Below are 17377 nucleotides of genomic sequence, written 5' to 3' on the forward strand. Positions count from 1 at the left end.
TTACACAGCAAAGTTTGACTTATTCACACTTTTACAATTATTCACATATTATTCAATCTTTAAATCAGTTGAGAATTGAGTGTAACAAAGGTTCTGTTTATGTCAATAGGTGCAAAATAACGCTCCTTAAGTGCGCCACTGAAACTCATGTAAAACAGAATTGAGCGCGCTTATATGCCAAGCTCTGCATTCTGGCCTGTGACTAAATGCCGCTGATTCCCTATGAATAACAAAGCTAATTAACCGTTTTTCTAGCCTACAGTTTTTATGGCTGTTAAAATTTTACGTGCATAACTACAAAATATAATGAGTCCTAAAAAACTGGTAAAGTAATAGAAAGCATAAATTGGTAAAAAAGACTTTTAACTATAGCCAAAAAACGAAAAGTACCGATCTCATATGGCTCTGTTTGCCTCAAGAACAAACGAGACAACTATTGACTGTCACGTCTGTGAGCAAAATATATTAGAATACACAAAGAAAAATGTTTCATCATTGCTACAGTAATGAGAAATGTCCAATAGATCTTAATTAATATCCTTTATTTTGTTTTTTGGCCAACTAACACTTACATCTCAACTGTCAGCTTCAATTCGTTGCCATAACAGAATAAACAAAGGCACAATTTAAATGTATTCTCTTCCGCCGTTAGTGGCTGAAAATCGTTCATTAGTGATTTTTATAAAAATGTTTAGTAATAAGTAGTAGCAAAAAAGAAATTTTATTGCTATCAAAGCATCAAAAGTTTAAAATATTTTCAAATTTAGAACAAAAAATGCTCTTGATTCAATCATATATAACTGCAATAAATTTAATTCAAACTTATCTTCATATTTACAACAATTAATAGTTGAAATATTAAAAAAAATCCTTTTTTTACATTGCAACCAATGGCTTTATTTCGTGGTGAAATTAGGATGGAGACCGTACAGATTCACCAGATTAACTTTTTATTGCAACAATACAACTTAATGGTCATGTAATTCTAACAATTTGTGCAAGTTTACGATGTTGAAATAATTTCTGCATTATGAACATATCAATAATTAAATCAACAATTATGTTAATATTTCGTAAAGTAAGTTTCCGTTTATTGCAAGATATTTAAAAAAAATTTCTATGAAGTCACTAATTGTGAAAAATAATCATCACAAAATAAAACCAGTTTAGTTTCTATTTGCAATCTTTTTCTGTGACAGCTGTTCTATGTCAAATACGATATGGGAGATCCCCCAAACAATACCCAATAAAAAAACTTTGGAATTACTGTATGTTTATTGTTTACATTGACACTGGGAATGCAATTTTCCTCAACGTTAGTCGTTAGGTGTTTGTGTATACTTTTCGGGATGCGTTACCTCGCCTTGCGTTTGTGTGATGCAATATTTGTGTGTTTATTCCACTGGTTTATTGGTTGAAGTAACTATCTACATGAATTTATTTGCAGATGCATTTATTTGGCTACCATCTATCAGTTCTATCTAAGTCTGCCAATCCCATTCAGCTGGTATAGGTTAGATAAACCATCTACCATATTAATAAGTTCAAACGTGATGAATGAATTTGTGTTGAAGGATTTTTTTGTATGAATTCGCAATGGAGAAAGCATTGAAAATACTTAACAGTGAACAGGATCCAGATGAAATATCAAGGGCTTGTCAGATAGCTGTGGAGTGAGTACGGTACCATACAAAACAATAAAAATTTGCTTATATCAAGCTCAAGTTAGAACATTTAAGTGTTTAGTTTTTTTCGCTTTTCTATTATAAAAAATCTGTTTTAGGAACTGATTAAAGTTAAACCCTTCTGCATTTTTACAGTGTTATGAAAAAGTGCAAACAAACTAAATATGATCAATGGCCTGAAAAGTAAGAATTATTAAAATAAGTAAAAACATCTACAACTTATACAAATGTTATTTGGTTTCAATATTTACAATTGTTGTGTAACCATCCAATTTTTAAATCATTTTTACATTTAAGGAACTTGTAATTAGACCTAAATGAATGCTTTTAAAATGCCACAATTGATTTTTCAGAAATTGTTGGTTTCAGGTTTAACATCGATCAAGTGACCAGTTGCCTAATGACTGTGTTTCTTTCCAATTTTGAAAATCCTTGCCATGTACTCACATCAGCCACTGATGCACTAATCCATCTTATTCAGCTTAACCCAAAATCAAAAATAGATTTGGCTAGAAAAGGTGTTACATGTGTAAAGTAAACATTCAGTTGTTGACCACATCCTGCATAACAATTGTCAAGAACTGAAATATATTAACATTTTTGCTAAACTTGCTTAGGTATATTTTTCAACATAGTGAAGCTGTTTTGGTTTCAAAACACTTCCAGCAGAGAAGTGTGTGCTTTGTCTTCATTGCGTCTTTCAGTGGCTTTAGTCGACGATTGCCATCACAATCTTCTTTCTTGCAAAGATGCAGATTTGATTTCTTTAGTTCCTGATGCTTTGACTGTGAGTCAAAACATGTGTATAAAATTGAATCAGGAACTTTCTGTGGCATTGGTGTTTGGTACATAAAATGCAAATAAGTTCAAATGAAGAATCTCATTTCTCTTGTTGTTTTAATTATATCTATTATTTTTTAGTTGTATGAAGATGACAAATATATTCTGGTGAATTGTCTACAGTTGCTCAGCATTCTGTTGTGCGAGACTGAAAATGGTACACTGGCATTATATGATGTATATTAAATATACAAAAACAAAGTACAGAAAATATGATAGCATTTGTCATTTTTTGTTATTTCTGTCTGGGTGAACTCTAAAGTGAAATTATATTACCAGTAACCACCATGTTTTGTTTCAGACAACTTTGAAATAAAAGAATGGAGAAACTCGTGGAAAAAACTTTGTTTTCTTAACAGTGTTTATATTTGCGTACTTGATATCATGAATAAGTATGTTGCTGATACACCGATGCTGCAACTATTCAGTTTAAAGTGTTTAAAAGCTTTCACAGGTTATTATTTTTTTACACATCTTTTGAATCGTTACTGACATATTAGTATTGGATCATTGTACCCTTATAGTTTCCTAGCTTGTAGTTATTTGATCAACATTAATTTAACAGGTGGAGCTATAAAACAAATGCAAGAACATGGTGTCATTGATACCATTTTACACACTTGTGACCGTCATGATGGCGACTCTGCAGTTGAGTTGGAAGCATTTCAGTTGCTTGAAATCATTATGGAAAAAGCTAGGTGAACATTTTATGCATGTTTTAGTGGGCAGTTGCATGTTGCTAACAATTTCGTCGTTTATTGTCAGTCCTCTTTTTAACAAGGCATGATTTTTTACTAAGTTATGAAGAAGTTGAGTCGCATGTGAGCAGCTTGTGTCGAGTTACTTCAGTTACTCTTCTTAAATATTGCAAAGACATAAAGATGTTGGGTGTGGCATGCAATGTGTTGAAGGTATTCAAGCATATCCATGTTTGTAAAATAACTGTTAATGTTTTGGTTCTGTTTGCATGACATTATAAATAAATGCCATGATGCTTTTTGTTTAGCATAAATTTGTCTTGTATTAATGACATATCTAGTATTTGGCGTTTGTTAAATATAATTTCGTACAAGTTTATTTTAGTAGTTTATATAGCAGCATATTTTTTAGCACATTATTTTGCTTGATGGCGATACAAAGGCTCCTCTCATGCAATTCAATCTTGTCAGTGTAGTGTTTCAAGTGTTGGTTTATCATTATGACAAGATGACTCATTATGACAAGTACCAGCAACTAGACACACAAAGCTCTAATGAAATTTGCTTTCTATATGATTGCATTTATCTCATGGTCGCTGACAATCGGAATGATTTAAGGTTCACTATTAAATTTAAACATGTTATCTTTGTTATGTAAAGTTTCATTAACAATCACACCATTAAAAGTGCTCCAGTGTATTTCCAATTCAACCCTATGGCATACATTTGCAAAAACTTTATTTAAACTGAACTTTCTCTTGTAGAAATGAAGTCTTAATGAGTGCTCTTCGTAATGGTGACATTGATCTGGCCTTGTCTGTGTTATTTCTTGGCGCAAATATCAATTATAAATCTAAAAATGGATTGACACCTTTGAAAATAGCCTGCCAGCAGCAAGACGAAACAATGGTAATTTAATATGCTAAACCATACCAATGAATAGAGATAAGTTTACAAAAGGCTGAAATATTTGATAGTTATCACAGTTCATTAATTGAATATTCTATAGGACTATTAGATCAGGTGGTCACTTATAAATCTTTATGATCAAAGCCCCAGGTGGTTAAAACATTATAATACTGGTGCAATCCGTTTTGTCGTTTTGGCTTTGGTATTTAGTTTTACTGTGAAAAATAACTGTAATGTAATAATACAACTCTAAGGCAAGCTTTAGCAGACATGAAACATCCTTATGTCAACATTAGTAACATTTTATTAGTTTCAAGTTGACATTCTGACTGCTTGGTGGGAAAAATTACATCTATAAAACACATTTCAATTTCATGCCACTTTAATATTATTATGCTTTAGGTTAAGCGAATAATTTGGTTCGTTGCTTCTTTGCAACAAGTTGGCTTGTGGAAGAGCAGGCTAGAAAACTTGTCATCACCCATAGAAATTTGCATGGAAAATGGAAACTATAATATAGCATATGCACTTCTGTGGTAAGAAGCAACTATAAATAAATAAATAAATAAAGTCTAAGATAACTTGTTAATGTTTACAAAAATTTATTTATGTTAAACAATGTATGATACCAGAGTAAAAATGAAAATGTTAAATGTTAATCTAGAATAGGCATATTTTTGAAAATCTGTGTTTAAGGTATTTCAGTTTCACTGGCGCATTTAGCATTTCACCACAACATTTATCATTCAAACTTTTTTCATTATCATTATTTTATTGCCTTAAGCAGAGGCGCCCAAACTTTGTGAGCTGGCGAGCTGCTTTTGTAAACACAAAGTCAAAATTGACGACTAGTAAAAAATATCTTATACCAAATGCAAATTATATCTACCGGTACATTTTAACATACTTACTTTGTTTTGCATAAAAAACATTCAATGTTCCTGATTTAAAAGAACTAAGTTAAAAGAAACAATAGAACGACTTACCTGTTTGAAAAATAAATAAAAATTCTAGTTATATGTAAATTTCTAAATAAATTTTTGACCATCTGCAATTGACCTGAAGTGGCTTTGCTTTGTATCAGGCACTCTTGGCTTAAAGTAATGTTTTTTGTCATAGGTATCTTCATCATCGTGATAATAACGGAGTTGCTGAATGGAGCAGACTTGGCTTGGGAACCTTAAAAGTGGAATGGCTTGAAATGTCTCTTTCTGGCAGAAAAGTTTGTCACATTTGTAGACATTCCTAATCATTATTACAACTTTAAATGGAGTATATTTCAACATATCTTTGCAAACGTTTTTGTATCTCACAACAATTTAACTGCAAACTTCTGGCCCCTTTTGTATAAAATTTGTTCTAGCTAAGTCTGTCTACATTTGCATCTGTTTATGAAAATATGTTTAAATGTTTAGGTAAAATATGCATATGTTTATGTTTATCTACCATCTGTTTATGACAGATCAGCAACCAGCAACCAATGATTAAAACAATCATTACCATTTCATCAAACAAAAGCTTTCTTTTGGCAAATAAAATATTGATGGCTGGTAAAGATAAACCCACAAGTAAGACCTAATGTACTCGTTGTATGTGTTATAGATCATCATAATGTTGCAATGTAGATAATTGCTATGACTTTAAGATTTTGTAGCTAGAACACACGAGTATGAATATATCTTTTCAGACCTAGTAACCATAACTTTGCTGAAGGTCTAGTCAGATCAGGTATTAAATAATCATTATAAACTGATTTCAAGGTGAAAAATATGGACGCCTCACCATGACCGACTTGCTGAATGAAAGATTCTCCAACTTGAGTGACTTTGCTTTACAAATGTATGACCGATGAAATCGACTCTTGCCAATTAATTTGAAAATTTGCTTTTATTTATATATTTTATCATAAAATTCATCATTTAATCAATCATTTTCATCTAAACTTGCAGATGTCCCTTGAAAAGGTTTCAAACTCTTGCAAAAAAATTACTTCCTACTTCGAAAGTAGAAGAAAAATTTAATTCAAACAATCATCATCGGTATAACAATTTAAATCACTTTTATAAATCATAACTCATTAATTTTTCACACCAGTTGAATGGGTCACCAAATAATTTAATTTATGGAATACAATATCACAACATATATAAAGTAATTTCATTTCAGGGATCATTCTGAGTTGAAGGATCTGTCAGTTGAACTTTTATGCTCTCGTTGTTCAAAACTGACACCATTTCGTGATGTTTTGAAATTGTCTTTTGATGAAGAAACTTTGTTAGAAGAAAGGTTACACAAAGCACCAGTGGAAATGTGCACTTGCCATGTCACTTTTCCCCCACCTAACCTAGAAAATACGACATTAAAGGTAATCTTCAGTAATTTGGACAACAATCGTGGTTCTTCAAACCAATTAATGTTGTACATCAGGAAAGACAAGAAAGAAAGAATTTTGTTAATTGTTTGTAGTTTTGTTATTTCTTTAAATCAGGAAATACACTTAGCACATAATAAACTTTCCACTGTGGAGCCATTTTCTGAACTTACTCAATCTACTAAGAATCGCTTGTTCCACTCAACAACTCATTTGTTTTTGCAAAACAACCAGATTTCTTCTTTTCCAAGAAAAGTAGCACTGGTTAGTATGCTGTTTCTTTTCTTGTCATTTTTTGTTATGTTTCTGTTCTTGTTCTTGTTAGCCATTTCCATAATTTCTTTTGTGGTATTATCAATTTTACAGATATTCAAACATCTTGTTGAATTGAGTCTTTCCAATAACAAACTGACAACATTTCCATTTGAAGTTTTGAAACACTGCACTCATTTAGAAACTTTGGATGTGTCAGAAAACCAAATTAAAGATTCTTTCCCAATGTTTTTGCTGAATCCAGTGAGTTTTAAGGTATCGTAAGTCTACTGAAAACGAATAGAATAAAGCATTACCAACCGAACCAAGCATTGTCTCACTTTTACCTACAGTATATGTCCATCACTGAATTAATAAATCATCTTTATTGTTGCTTTTAAAGCTGGCCAGCTTGGTGTTAATGCTGAACTTCATTCTGCAGGAAATAACAGAGAAAGGGACAGGAGAAAATCAAAGAAAATCTTCCAAAGTTACTCATCCATTAAAGACTCTGAAACTTGGATGTAATTGTCTTGTACTATTTCCATTGTGGGTTCCCCCCATACTTTCAAAACTTATTCATTTAGACTTGAAACAAAATGAGATTGCATCTTTCATATCTCCTGGTAGGTTTTTCCTGTTGGAATAGGGCGCTATATAAATGTTATTGTTTTAACTTCCAGCAAAACTTAACGTAACGTCTGTCCGTAAATAACTTTCTTGACAATCTCAACTAGTTCAGTATTTAACCGAAATAGTTATCATATTGATCTAATCATTACCATCATATGATGTAACCTGGGCACCATCTGATATCTAACTCTTCTTCACTTATCCAGAGAATTGTTGTGACGAGGAACTTGGTTCATCAGCAATGCTTCATCTGAAAAGTTTGAATTTGAGCCGGAATAAAATCTCTACTATTTTTCCCTCTTCTTTTGTTTGTATGCCCAGCTTGGCACATTTGGACGTTTCAGAGGTAGTTTTTGTAATTTATGTAAATTGAAGTATGTATCGTTTTCGAAGAATAATCACATGACCTGATCTATATTTGTGAACAGAATCGGATAGAAAAGGTGGATAACTCCAGCCAAGACGACCGGCTTTTAGTTAAGCTTGAAAACTTAAATTTGAGTAGTAACATTCTTGCAGAGATTCCTCAAATTGTTCCATTCCTCCCCAATCTTCAAGTATTTATAAATTTGTTGGTATAAGTAGTGGCTTTGATATGCTAATTATATTTTAAAGTATTTTTACAAGCAAGCTATATTTGAATAGTTGCAAGTCATAAATGCATTTTGCAGTGTCTGAGCCTTTCAAATAACATAATAAAACATGTGCCAGTCCCAAAATTATGGAAAACAAAGCAACTGAAGGAATTAGATCTTTCTCACAACGCAATAAGTGATATATCTGACTTGGCAAATATGCTTCCTTCTTACTGGTCATCGCTGCGCAGCCTAAACCTGGCTAACAACCAGATAAATCTTTTATCTCCATCTATTGGTGATTTGAAAAATCTTGAGGTGCTTTTCTGTTATGTTATATTAACTGTTATGATTTTGTTGTATGAGTAGTATGACATTTTATAATGGTATAAAATAATGCTGAAGCAATGAAAGCACAATGATTTACTTAATGTTGGAAAACAGATTTTAGACATCAGTCATAACCAGCTGAAGACATTACCGGATGAGATTGGACATCTCAATAGACTTATGAAGTTGGGAATAAAAGAAAATAATCTGAACTTAGACAACTCCATTATTAATGGTATCGAATAGAATGTGATTTTTTATTTTAACTCCAACTCATATACTATGCGAACCAAACATTTTTAGGTACCATTTTAATGCAGTATTATTCATAGCAAGTTGTTTTATTAGCAAAACGTAAAAGAATTTTTGTACTTTAGCAGAAATGTTTTTTTCAACGCTTTAAAAATAATATGTATGGATTTTAGGAAGGGCGCAAGACATTTGCAAATTTCTCTATGCCAGGCTGAAAAAATCAGTTCCCCAAAACTCGTTGAAGTTAATGCTGGTGGGAGATGCAGGCGCAGGAAAAACAACATTGCTGCAGTCTTTGATAAAAGCAAAAACGAAGACAAGAAGGCTGTCAGAGTCACTCGCGGTTAGTGTTTCCGGAGTGTTAGATACAAGACAGCAAACTGTACTAGCAACAGTGGGAGTTGATGTGGTTGACCTGCCCCTGAAGCATTCTAATGGGTACACTGAACTAAGTGTTACATTGCTATAAGTTTGAGTTGGTTTGGAGGGACTCTGCATTTATGTAATGGATAATGATTTAATAAGGAATTTGACGCATCTTTGAATGTAATGTTTATATAACATTGGAAGAAAAACAACAATAGCTAAATTGTTGGCAATATTTGGTTTACAGGGTATTTCAACTTAGCGCATGGGATTTTGCGGGGCAAGAAGATTTCTTTGCCACCCATCCCTGCTTTCTTTCAGAGCGTGCAATGTATGTGGCTGTTTATGATGCATCAAAGGGACCAGAGCAACTACACACTCTAAAACCCTGGCTTACAGCCATTCATGCCCGGGCTACTTTCTGTCCTGTTTTGGTGGTTGGAACTCATTCAGACATGTTGCCCTTTAAGTTGGTTTGTGTTTTATGTTTACCAGTAATTGGTTGATTTACTTTAAAACTGTAAATTGATGTGTTAATGGGAAGTAGTGATGAAGTTAGAGAGACATAAGTTACAAATAAAGCTTGCTTTTCTGATTCTTTAAATGTAGGTTTTCTTCGTATACTTTTCATTGAATGTAGATCGTAGATGAAAACATAGCATAAGAAATAAAACAAAACATACAGAAAAACATAGACGTAGATGCAGAACAGTATGAGAAACTTAAAAAACTAACCTTGACCCAAACTTGGCTGCTTAGAACAAAGCAAGAAACTATCAGTTTGCTTAATCAAGAACTGGAGACTTTATCTCATCAAGAATGGTTTCCTCAAGGAGCGTACAAATATGATTTGCTCCAGCACGAGCTTGTCGATGTAAGGGAAGGATCATCAGGCATCTATAGGCTCAAGGCTGTGATTGCTGACATTGTTGCTAGTATGTTGTTAGAATTTTTATTAAATTTTAGTGGCAGCATTAACTTTTACTTTTTTATATCCTTGTATTGTCATTAATAGTGTTTTTGTGTGGGACTGTTTAGTATTGTTATAATGTTGAACCCTGTGTTTTGCTGAATCTTTCTACATTGTTTTGCTATTTACATGACCATGTGTATCTCTTACATGAAAATATAGATTCAGTGGTTAACGGCCATCCTTTGGTTGGCAGTATGATACCGCACAGCTATGTTCAGTTGAGTGAAATTTTAATGGAAGAGGCTGCAAAAAGGGAAACCTTTCCAGTCATAAGGTTTGTAATTTAGTGAAAATGCATAAAGTAAAATGGTGAATTAAAAAGACAGTTATTTTGTGATTTACAGTTTGTAGTCAAGTGAAAAATAATGAATAATGACGTTGTAAAATTTTTTACCTGAAATCGTTGAATAAATACAAGTTAAATTAAACAAATTAAATTTCTAGTTACAATGAGCTGGCAAATCTAATTCACAAGAAAAGTAACGAACAAAATCCACAGTTTGAGAGTGGGTCAGAGCTGATGTTGGCTGTAAGATACTTGCATCAGACCGGAGTGCTGTTGCACTTCGATGACCCCCGTTCCCGGCTACGAGATTGCTTTTTCATCAAACCAGTTTGGCTCTGTCAGTTACTTGCCAGGGTAAGTATTTTAATGAAGCCGGAAAATTACAAAAAATGATAAATCGTTAAAAATTTGTTGTCAAATGAACATAGGAAAGAAAAGTATTAATCAAATTGGGATAATTAATTTTCAAGATTGATTAACACCACCTTCTCAAAGTATGCGCCATTTAGGTTACAACAATGAAAGAAGACAAGTCATTCAAGATAAATCCATACATAAATCAAGAAGGAATCCTAAGTAAGACCCAGTTCCAGCGAAACTTCATTAACGAAAGGGTATGTGGCATTTACACCCTGAAAGACTTCACAGTGAAATGATATTAAAAGCTAGATTTTGTTTTAGACGAATTGAAAGCATTTGTACCTTTTCACACTTTGCATGAAGTTAATTTTAAAAACTGGATTTTTTTTAGACAATCGACAGCAGGATAGCAAGTCAATTTCTACCTCGTTTGTTTCGTTTGCTGGAAAATTTTGAGGTGATCTTATGGCAAGGTGGAGATCATTATCTCGTGCCTTCAAAACTTCCAAACAAGAAGCCAGAATTTACATTGCCTGTTTGTCAAGTTTGTAAGAAATTAATCAGGTGAGTTCAAGATAATGATATTCAAAGTTACTTTCTGTACTTAATCCTTTACCTTGACTCTATTTTAAAGTTCTAAATTGCAAAAAATCAGATAGTTTTCAGGTCAGAAAGCAACGTAACCTTTGTGTCTCTCCATTCTTATTTTGGATGCTTTTTCAGGTTCTTTTCAATGATTTACATACCGATGGGTTTCTGGCCTCGACTGATTGCTCGTTTATTAGCATTTGAAGAGAAATTATTGCTCGGTTACAACTCATCCTTCATCACTGCGCCCAACCTTACACCGTCAGTTAGAAAAATCTGGAAAGAAGGATTATATCTGGAATGGGAAGCGCACAACAGTAAGCAAAAACCTTTTGTCCTGGTACAAGCTGGTTGCCAAGAGTTTGAAGCCCAGACAAGTTATCATGACGAACCGCTTAAACACCTTGCACAAAGCTCACAAACGCAGGCTGAAGGCTTTGAAATGGTGAATTTTGGTGGAAATATTTCCAAGCAAGAAGGTCTAGAAGTTGTCGTTTCAAGGGACAGTGCTGGAAAGGTAGTTCACGTGGCTGTCAAGATTGTCATCTTAAATTATTGAAACCAACTTTTTAGCTCCTCTTTAAACACTTTCACTAAATTAGTTGAACACTATCAACACTTTCAAATAATTACAGCTTATAAATTTATTGTTGTGCGCACATAGCTGGGAAATTATTATATCAAAGCAAATGTGACCCCGTATTTTGTATTAGATTAAAATGTTGTCTATAGATTCTGCTAGGCCAGCTGGTTGATCACATCAATGGCTTGATTGAGGAATGGTATCCAGGATTGCTAAAGACAGACATGCGTGGTCAGTGTCTGTTTCAGCAGTTTTGTCCTTGTCTGGGCTGTGTCGATTTGAATGCTTTTACCCCCACCAAAGTAAAGATCTATTGTATTGGAGACATTGCCGAAAGTATACTGTAAGTTAGATGTAAAAGGTACCAAACAAGGGTAGTGCAGAAACATATAGCACTATCAACCGAACTCATAGTTTTACACATAGGACATAAGATAGCTTCTTTGATTATTTTCCCAGTTGCAACAAATCTATGGCTGGAATTTCATCTCAATCCAATCACAAGCCACTGATTCGAAAAAGTGATGGCATTTACCTCACTTGTCTAAACCACCAGGACACACCAGCCCGTGTTGCTGATTTTGCACCAGAAATTAATTTGGACGGTTCGTACAACCATTCAATATTTGTACTTTAGAGGAAAATTGTGTAATGTTTAAAAGTTAACTTATCGGATTATTTTTCTCTTTTTAGATTTTGACAAGACTCTTCATCTTAACCCTCAAATGCTGGATTTCAGGCAGACTCCAAGTCGCATTTTAGGTGATGGTGGCTTTGGTTCTGTGTATCAAGCCACATACGATGGAGAAGAAGTGGCTGTTAAAACATTTCACATTTTGACTGCAGACATGTCATACAAAATGCTTAGAGCAGTAAGCCTTTAAATATTTATGATTGAACCTGTTAATTTTTTGCGATTTTGTGTGTTTCCATGTGCATGTAATATTTTTCTCACCTTAAAATTTGTTAAAATTTATGCAAAGGAACTTCACGTTTTGGCGCAGTATCACCACCCTAGTGTTGTCGCTTTGAAGGGTTTTATCCCACCTGCTTATTCCACCCCAAACCTTCCCTTGCCCTTGCTGGCACTTGAATATGCTAAATATGGATCTTTAGGAAAATTGCTAAAGGACACTGCTCAGTTGCCTGTTGAAGCCAGGAAGTCTGCACTGCCACTTGCTCTAAAACACAGGTTTCTTGTTTGCAGAATATTTATTTCAGATCATTAAAACTAGTAAGCTATTCATGTTTCTGTGGTATTAAAGTGCTAATATTATTAACTAATTTGCATGTCAAATAAATTGTGTAGTGTGTGCTGTATTGTAATCATATTTATCATACTCTGTGAGGGTGCACTAATATGTTGTGATGTATTCACTAGGGTCGCTTATGACATCACAGATGGTCTTTGTTTTCTTCATTCTCGAAACATTATATACCGTGACATGAAACCCGACAATATACTCCTGGTTTCTCTCGATCCCTTGTCACCAGCGACTGCAAAAATTACTGATTATGGAATTGCAACACTTGTGTCACCTTTTGGAACACCAGGACCAAGTGGTACCCCAGGCTACAGTGCGCCTGAGGTGGTGACCTTAAAAACCGGAGGTGGGTATTTGAAGCTAAACTGACAATAGGAAAGTTTGAGTAGTATACCCATACGCTATGGGTTGCTTTTATTCTTAAAATTGATTAAATCCCACGTTTTTTATTATTACCCATTTCGTTAAACTTGAACTGAAAAGTCTTCCAACATGTACGTAATGATTGTAACATCAACCATTATTGATTCAATGTTAATTTTTAAAGGTAAAGACAAGCCTTCGGACTTGTTCCCCTACTCAAGCAAATGTGATATTTACTCCTTTGGACTGGTATTTCACGAGATAGCAGTGGGCATGTCGCCTTGGGTCGATTATGTCTACCAAGTTTGCAGCACACAAGGTTTCACCACCTCAACTTTATCTGAACCTGATGACATCATTATGAAGGTACAGGTTTGATACCCATTTAATCAATACATGCTTTCGTCTGGTCCTTGCAGGCTAAAGCAAAGCTTTTCATTTGATTCGCTTTTCTGTTTTAGGGCATTTTGCCATCAGCAATATCATCATATGAAGGAGCTGAATCCTGGCCTTGTGCAGAGCAGTTGATAACGAATTGCCTTTTGCACAACCCGGATGAAAGGCCAACGTCTCACCAAATAGTCTCTATTCTTTCCAAAGTAGATTCACTGGGGCTCCGGTAATTTCTACTTATTTTTATAAAATCAGTGCCAGTTTAGTTGAAACAAAAGCCTTTCAAGTGAACGTTATTGCTTTTTTCAAAATATTTAGGATGTCTTCACCTCTACATCAATCTAAAGTGATGTGCACTGCCTTGCACCCATTTTCCCATGCAAACAGTGAGATGCATTGGCCTATTGATAATATTATTAGATTATATTTATATCCTGTTGATGATGACTATTTTGTATGAAGTATGAATACACTCTAAGCAATGTTTAACTTATCTGTTACAGTTCAGTCTCCAGTGAAGAGAAGCTTTAGTGTTCCATATGACAAATTGCCTAAAGGTCCACACGAATCGGCAACAGTATCTCGTCTCACGGTAATAGCTTATTGTTTATGACGGTGGTGACCATGCTAATAAAGTACAGTATATTTCAGCTTTTTTTGCTTTATAGACTCTTATTATGTGAACCCCACCGTTCAATCCGACTCATGCTTAATATTCTTTTATAGCTATGCTTCACTCCAGTTCAACCATCTCACGAAAAACCTGGTCAAAAACTTGTGATGCAAACTATTTTGGACTTAGGCAAAGGACATATTGTCCAGGAAAATGTGTTTACTAAACTTGAGGATCATCATGACGTAACCTGCATTTTATCTCTGCCAAAATCACCAGGAGAAAGCGTTGAATACATGGAAAAAACTAAGAATACAAAGCCTTCTTCGTATACTAACTCCATGCTTTTATTTGGAACTAAGCAGGTATGTAAGCACTGAAAGCACATGGCATGTTTCTTAAGGTTCCAGGTTCTTTTACTGTGGGTATTATTTTTTTTTCAGGGTTGCCTATTGCTGCTATCTGAGAGTGAAATTTCAGTAAAAACAAGATTTTCTTGCCAGGTTGAGAGTGTTTTTCTGCACCAACCATACTCACCAAAAACTTTACGTCATTCGTTCTCTACCAGTTCACCACATGTACAATCTGTATGCTTTGTTGTAATTGGCTTGGAGAATGCCTGCATGGCAATCTTTCCCTTGGAAAAGGTCCTATTATCCAACTGATGCTATATAAGAGTTATCAGTATTAATACCATCATCTGATTATAAACATTGTCAAAGATATATCATACTGGTCAAACTTCCTAAAAAAACATTTTGCTTGTGTTGAGTTAATCGGTATTTGCTTATGATGTATACCATGCATTTATATTTTGTCAGTAGTTTTTCATTGTTGTTTTTAGATAATAACACAAGACACCATTAATCCATTGCATGAAGTGTCTCTGTGTGATGTTGCTTCTCATTCACCAATCACAGCTATAACTGCTGTTAATGGAGCCGCTATGTATGCAACCTGTGGAAGGCATATTGTGTCCTTGCGTGTAAGCAGTTCAGGTTAGAAAGTTTATATGTTTTCTGATCGTCGTTAAGGTGTTACTTATGGTACTTACCAGGTCTTCCATTTTTATTATTTTATAAAATGTGTGCAATACTGCTTACTTATCTGTGTTATGTATAGTAACAGATAAGCAAGACAACCTTGTCATGAGAGTTCAAATGGCAATTCGATACATTTATGTGATGCTTTTTCTGCTAAGGACAACCTTCCATTTTGGCTTCATTCCAAGCAAAAGACAATATCGACAACTTTGTGGTTGGTCTTCATCACATGTATGTCAATGCACATGCAAGCTCTTTGGTGGAGGTCTGGCGCGTCGGTTCGGCCTGCTTGAAATCTTCTATTGACACCAAGCAAGTTGTTTTAAGTGATGTGAGTATTAACAAAACCTCACCTCAGACTACAAGCTAGTTGTGATGTATTAGTTTGATATTTTTCACATTTATAGTTGTTTAAACTTTTCGGTAATATTTTGCATTAGAATGAAAAGCTACAAGAGATTGATGTCGTGGTTACATGCCTCACCTATCACCAACACAATCCCTCGCTTTGGGTTGGCCTCAGTAGTGGTCACATGATTGTCTATTCTGACCCTCATCACAATCCATTGGCTATTGTGCGGCGGCATTATGGGCCAATCACACAGCTTTTAGCCCTTGAAGGTAACCAAAGCAATGGTGTTGTTTGCAAAATCATTTTGTAATTGGTTTACAGTAGATAAGGATATATCAGCATTACTGAAACCACACTTTCCCTTGTAGAAGATGAGTCTTCTTTGTCGAAGGGCGTCGTGGTGTGCATTGGTGAAGGAATGAGGTCATTTTCAAGGGATCTTGAGGAAACAAGCGAAGTGGACGGTTTTGGAGAAACTCGGAAGAACAAAATTCCTCCTAGGAAGCTAACCTCTTCGTATGCAACAATTTGGGACGCTGATCTTCCTGCGAAAGCCTCAAATCTTTATGACATTCTGGCAGCTCGGAGAGCTTACTCTAACTCTGCATAAACTGCATTTTTGTCAAAAGTTGTTGTAATTACTTTTCAAGCTCTTATTTTCTAACTGTATTTTAAATTTGCTATATAGCAGTATGTACTGCTACTTGCTACATTCAGTGTTCGTACGAAATTATAATTTTTTTCCAGTTTTTAGAACTGCACTGTGGTTCGCTTAGTGAGTATTTATTTAGAACTTGATGTATTATTCAATGTTATATTGTTTTGATTAGAATCAATCCCTTTATTTTAATTTTTAAATATATTTTAAAATCGTGGATATCAGAGCTGATTTACTTAGGTAAAGTACTTATTCAGCACTGATAAAATACCATTATTTAGCGCTCAGATTGCGTGCTTTTTTGGGTTTCTTTGAACAAGATATCACTCTATCATTTCCCGCCTTTTTGCTCTGAAATTAAGTGTTCGTTAGGAATTGTTCAGCAATTCTGACTTTCATGCCTTAGTCCTAACTAACCATTAGATTGTGTAAAGGTTTGTTCATATAACTTACTTAAAATGCGAAGTTAGTTCAACATATACAGTGAGGGTGCATATGCAGATGGTATGTAGGGCCTATACCAAATATACTATAGGCTAAGCAAATAAGATAACCATAGACGCGCAAGAAATCAAAGTTTGTTGTCGAGTGTGGTTGCATCTGTGTCTATTTGTTTTACAAGTAACGTGCATGACATCGACACACGTACAGTCGAAGTCAGTTTCCTGGACTTGGGGGAAGAACTGACTTCGATATTTCCCTTACGAACCTAGACGTTTCTGATGAATTAGGCTGTGATATTGAAATAACCAACCTCGGACAGCGCAGAATCTTCGCACGCTTTTTAAACTTAGCAATGATGTTTTTCCAAACGCGGAAAGCAAAATTCTTCACTTGCAGCATCGTGTTTACTTAACCAATCGTTTGCAAAGAAATGAAATGTTTGTAATTCAGTTGGTTAATAAATTAACAACTAAGATTTAATGAGTAGCGTCAAGTTACTTTCCCGAGACTTGAGTCAAGTCATTTCAAGCAATGACTCGAGTCAA

General features: G+C 34.4%; 1 protein-coding gene across 1 annotated transcript; it reads left to right on the forward strand.

Moving 5' to 3' along the window:
• Nucleotides 1–1430: 1430 nt before the first annotated feature.
• On the forward strand, nucleotides 1431–16722 carry LOC143449369 (leucine-rich repeat serine/threonine-protein kinase 2-like). The gene is made up of 46 exons (XM_076949538.1): nucleotides 1431–1673; nucleotides 1821–1868; nucleotides 2055–2203; nucleotides 2303–2472; nucleotides 2607–2682; nucleotides 2827–2979; nucleotides 3091–3223; nucleotides 3325–3436; nucleotides 3636–3841; nucleotides 3988–4132; nucleotides 4535–4668; nucleotides 5252–5354; nucleotides 5595–5700; nucleotides 5893–5971; nucleotides 6082–6171; nucleotides 6299–6497; nucleotides 6621–6767; nucleotides 6870–7031; nucleotides 7198–7381; nucleotides 7595–7734; nucleotides 7817–7945; nucleotides 8060–8281; nucleotides 8408–8528; nucleotides 8719–8983; nucleotides 9159–9380; nucleotides 9671–9846; nucleotides 10044–10158; nucleotides 10329–10524; nucleotides 10680–10784; nucleotides 10922–11094; nucleotides 11254–11635; nucleotides 11851–12044; nucleotides 12161–12306; nucleotides 12395–12573; nucleotides 12685–12893; nucleotides 13083–13312; nucleotides 13514–13695; nucleotides 13791–13948; nucleotides 14041–14108; nucleotides 14226–14314; nucleotides 14449–14700; nucleotides 14779–14982; nucleotides 15180–15333; nucleotides 15537–15709; nucleotides 15819–15999; nucleotides 16099–16722. Exons 1-46 carry the CDS (start codon nucleotides 1597–1599, stop codon nucleotides 16338–16340), a joined length of 7380 nt encoding a protein of 2459 aa, XP_076805653.1. The 5' UTR covers nucleotides 1431–1596; the 3' UTR covers nucleotides 16341–16722.
• Nucleotides 16723–17377: the final 655 nt, after the last annotated feature.

Source organism: Clavelina lepadiformis, chromosome 3, assembly GCF_947623445.1.
Source record: "Clavelina lepadiformis chromosome 3, kaClaLepa1.1, whole genome shotgun sequence".
Taxonomy (NCBI): Eukaryota; Metazoa; Chordata; class Ascidiacea; order Aplousobranchia; family Clavelinidae; genus Clavelina; species Clavelina lepadiformis.

Coding starts and splice junctions, on each gene's coding strand:
- LOC143449369 (XM_076949538.1), top strand. CDS start 1,597: ATGGAGAAAGCATTGAAAATACTTAACAGTGAACAGGATCCAGATGAA. Junction 2,204..2,302: donor AATAGATTTGGCTAGAAAAG/GTGTTACATGTG, acceptor AAACTTGCTTAG/GTATATTTTTCAACATAGTG. Junction 7,735..7,816: donor CACATTTGGACGTTTCAGAG/GTAGTTTTTGTA, acceptor ATTTGTGAACAG/AATCGGATAGAAAAGGTGGA.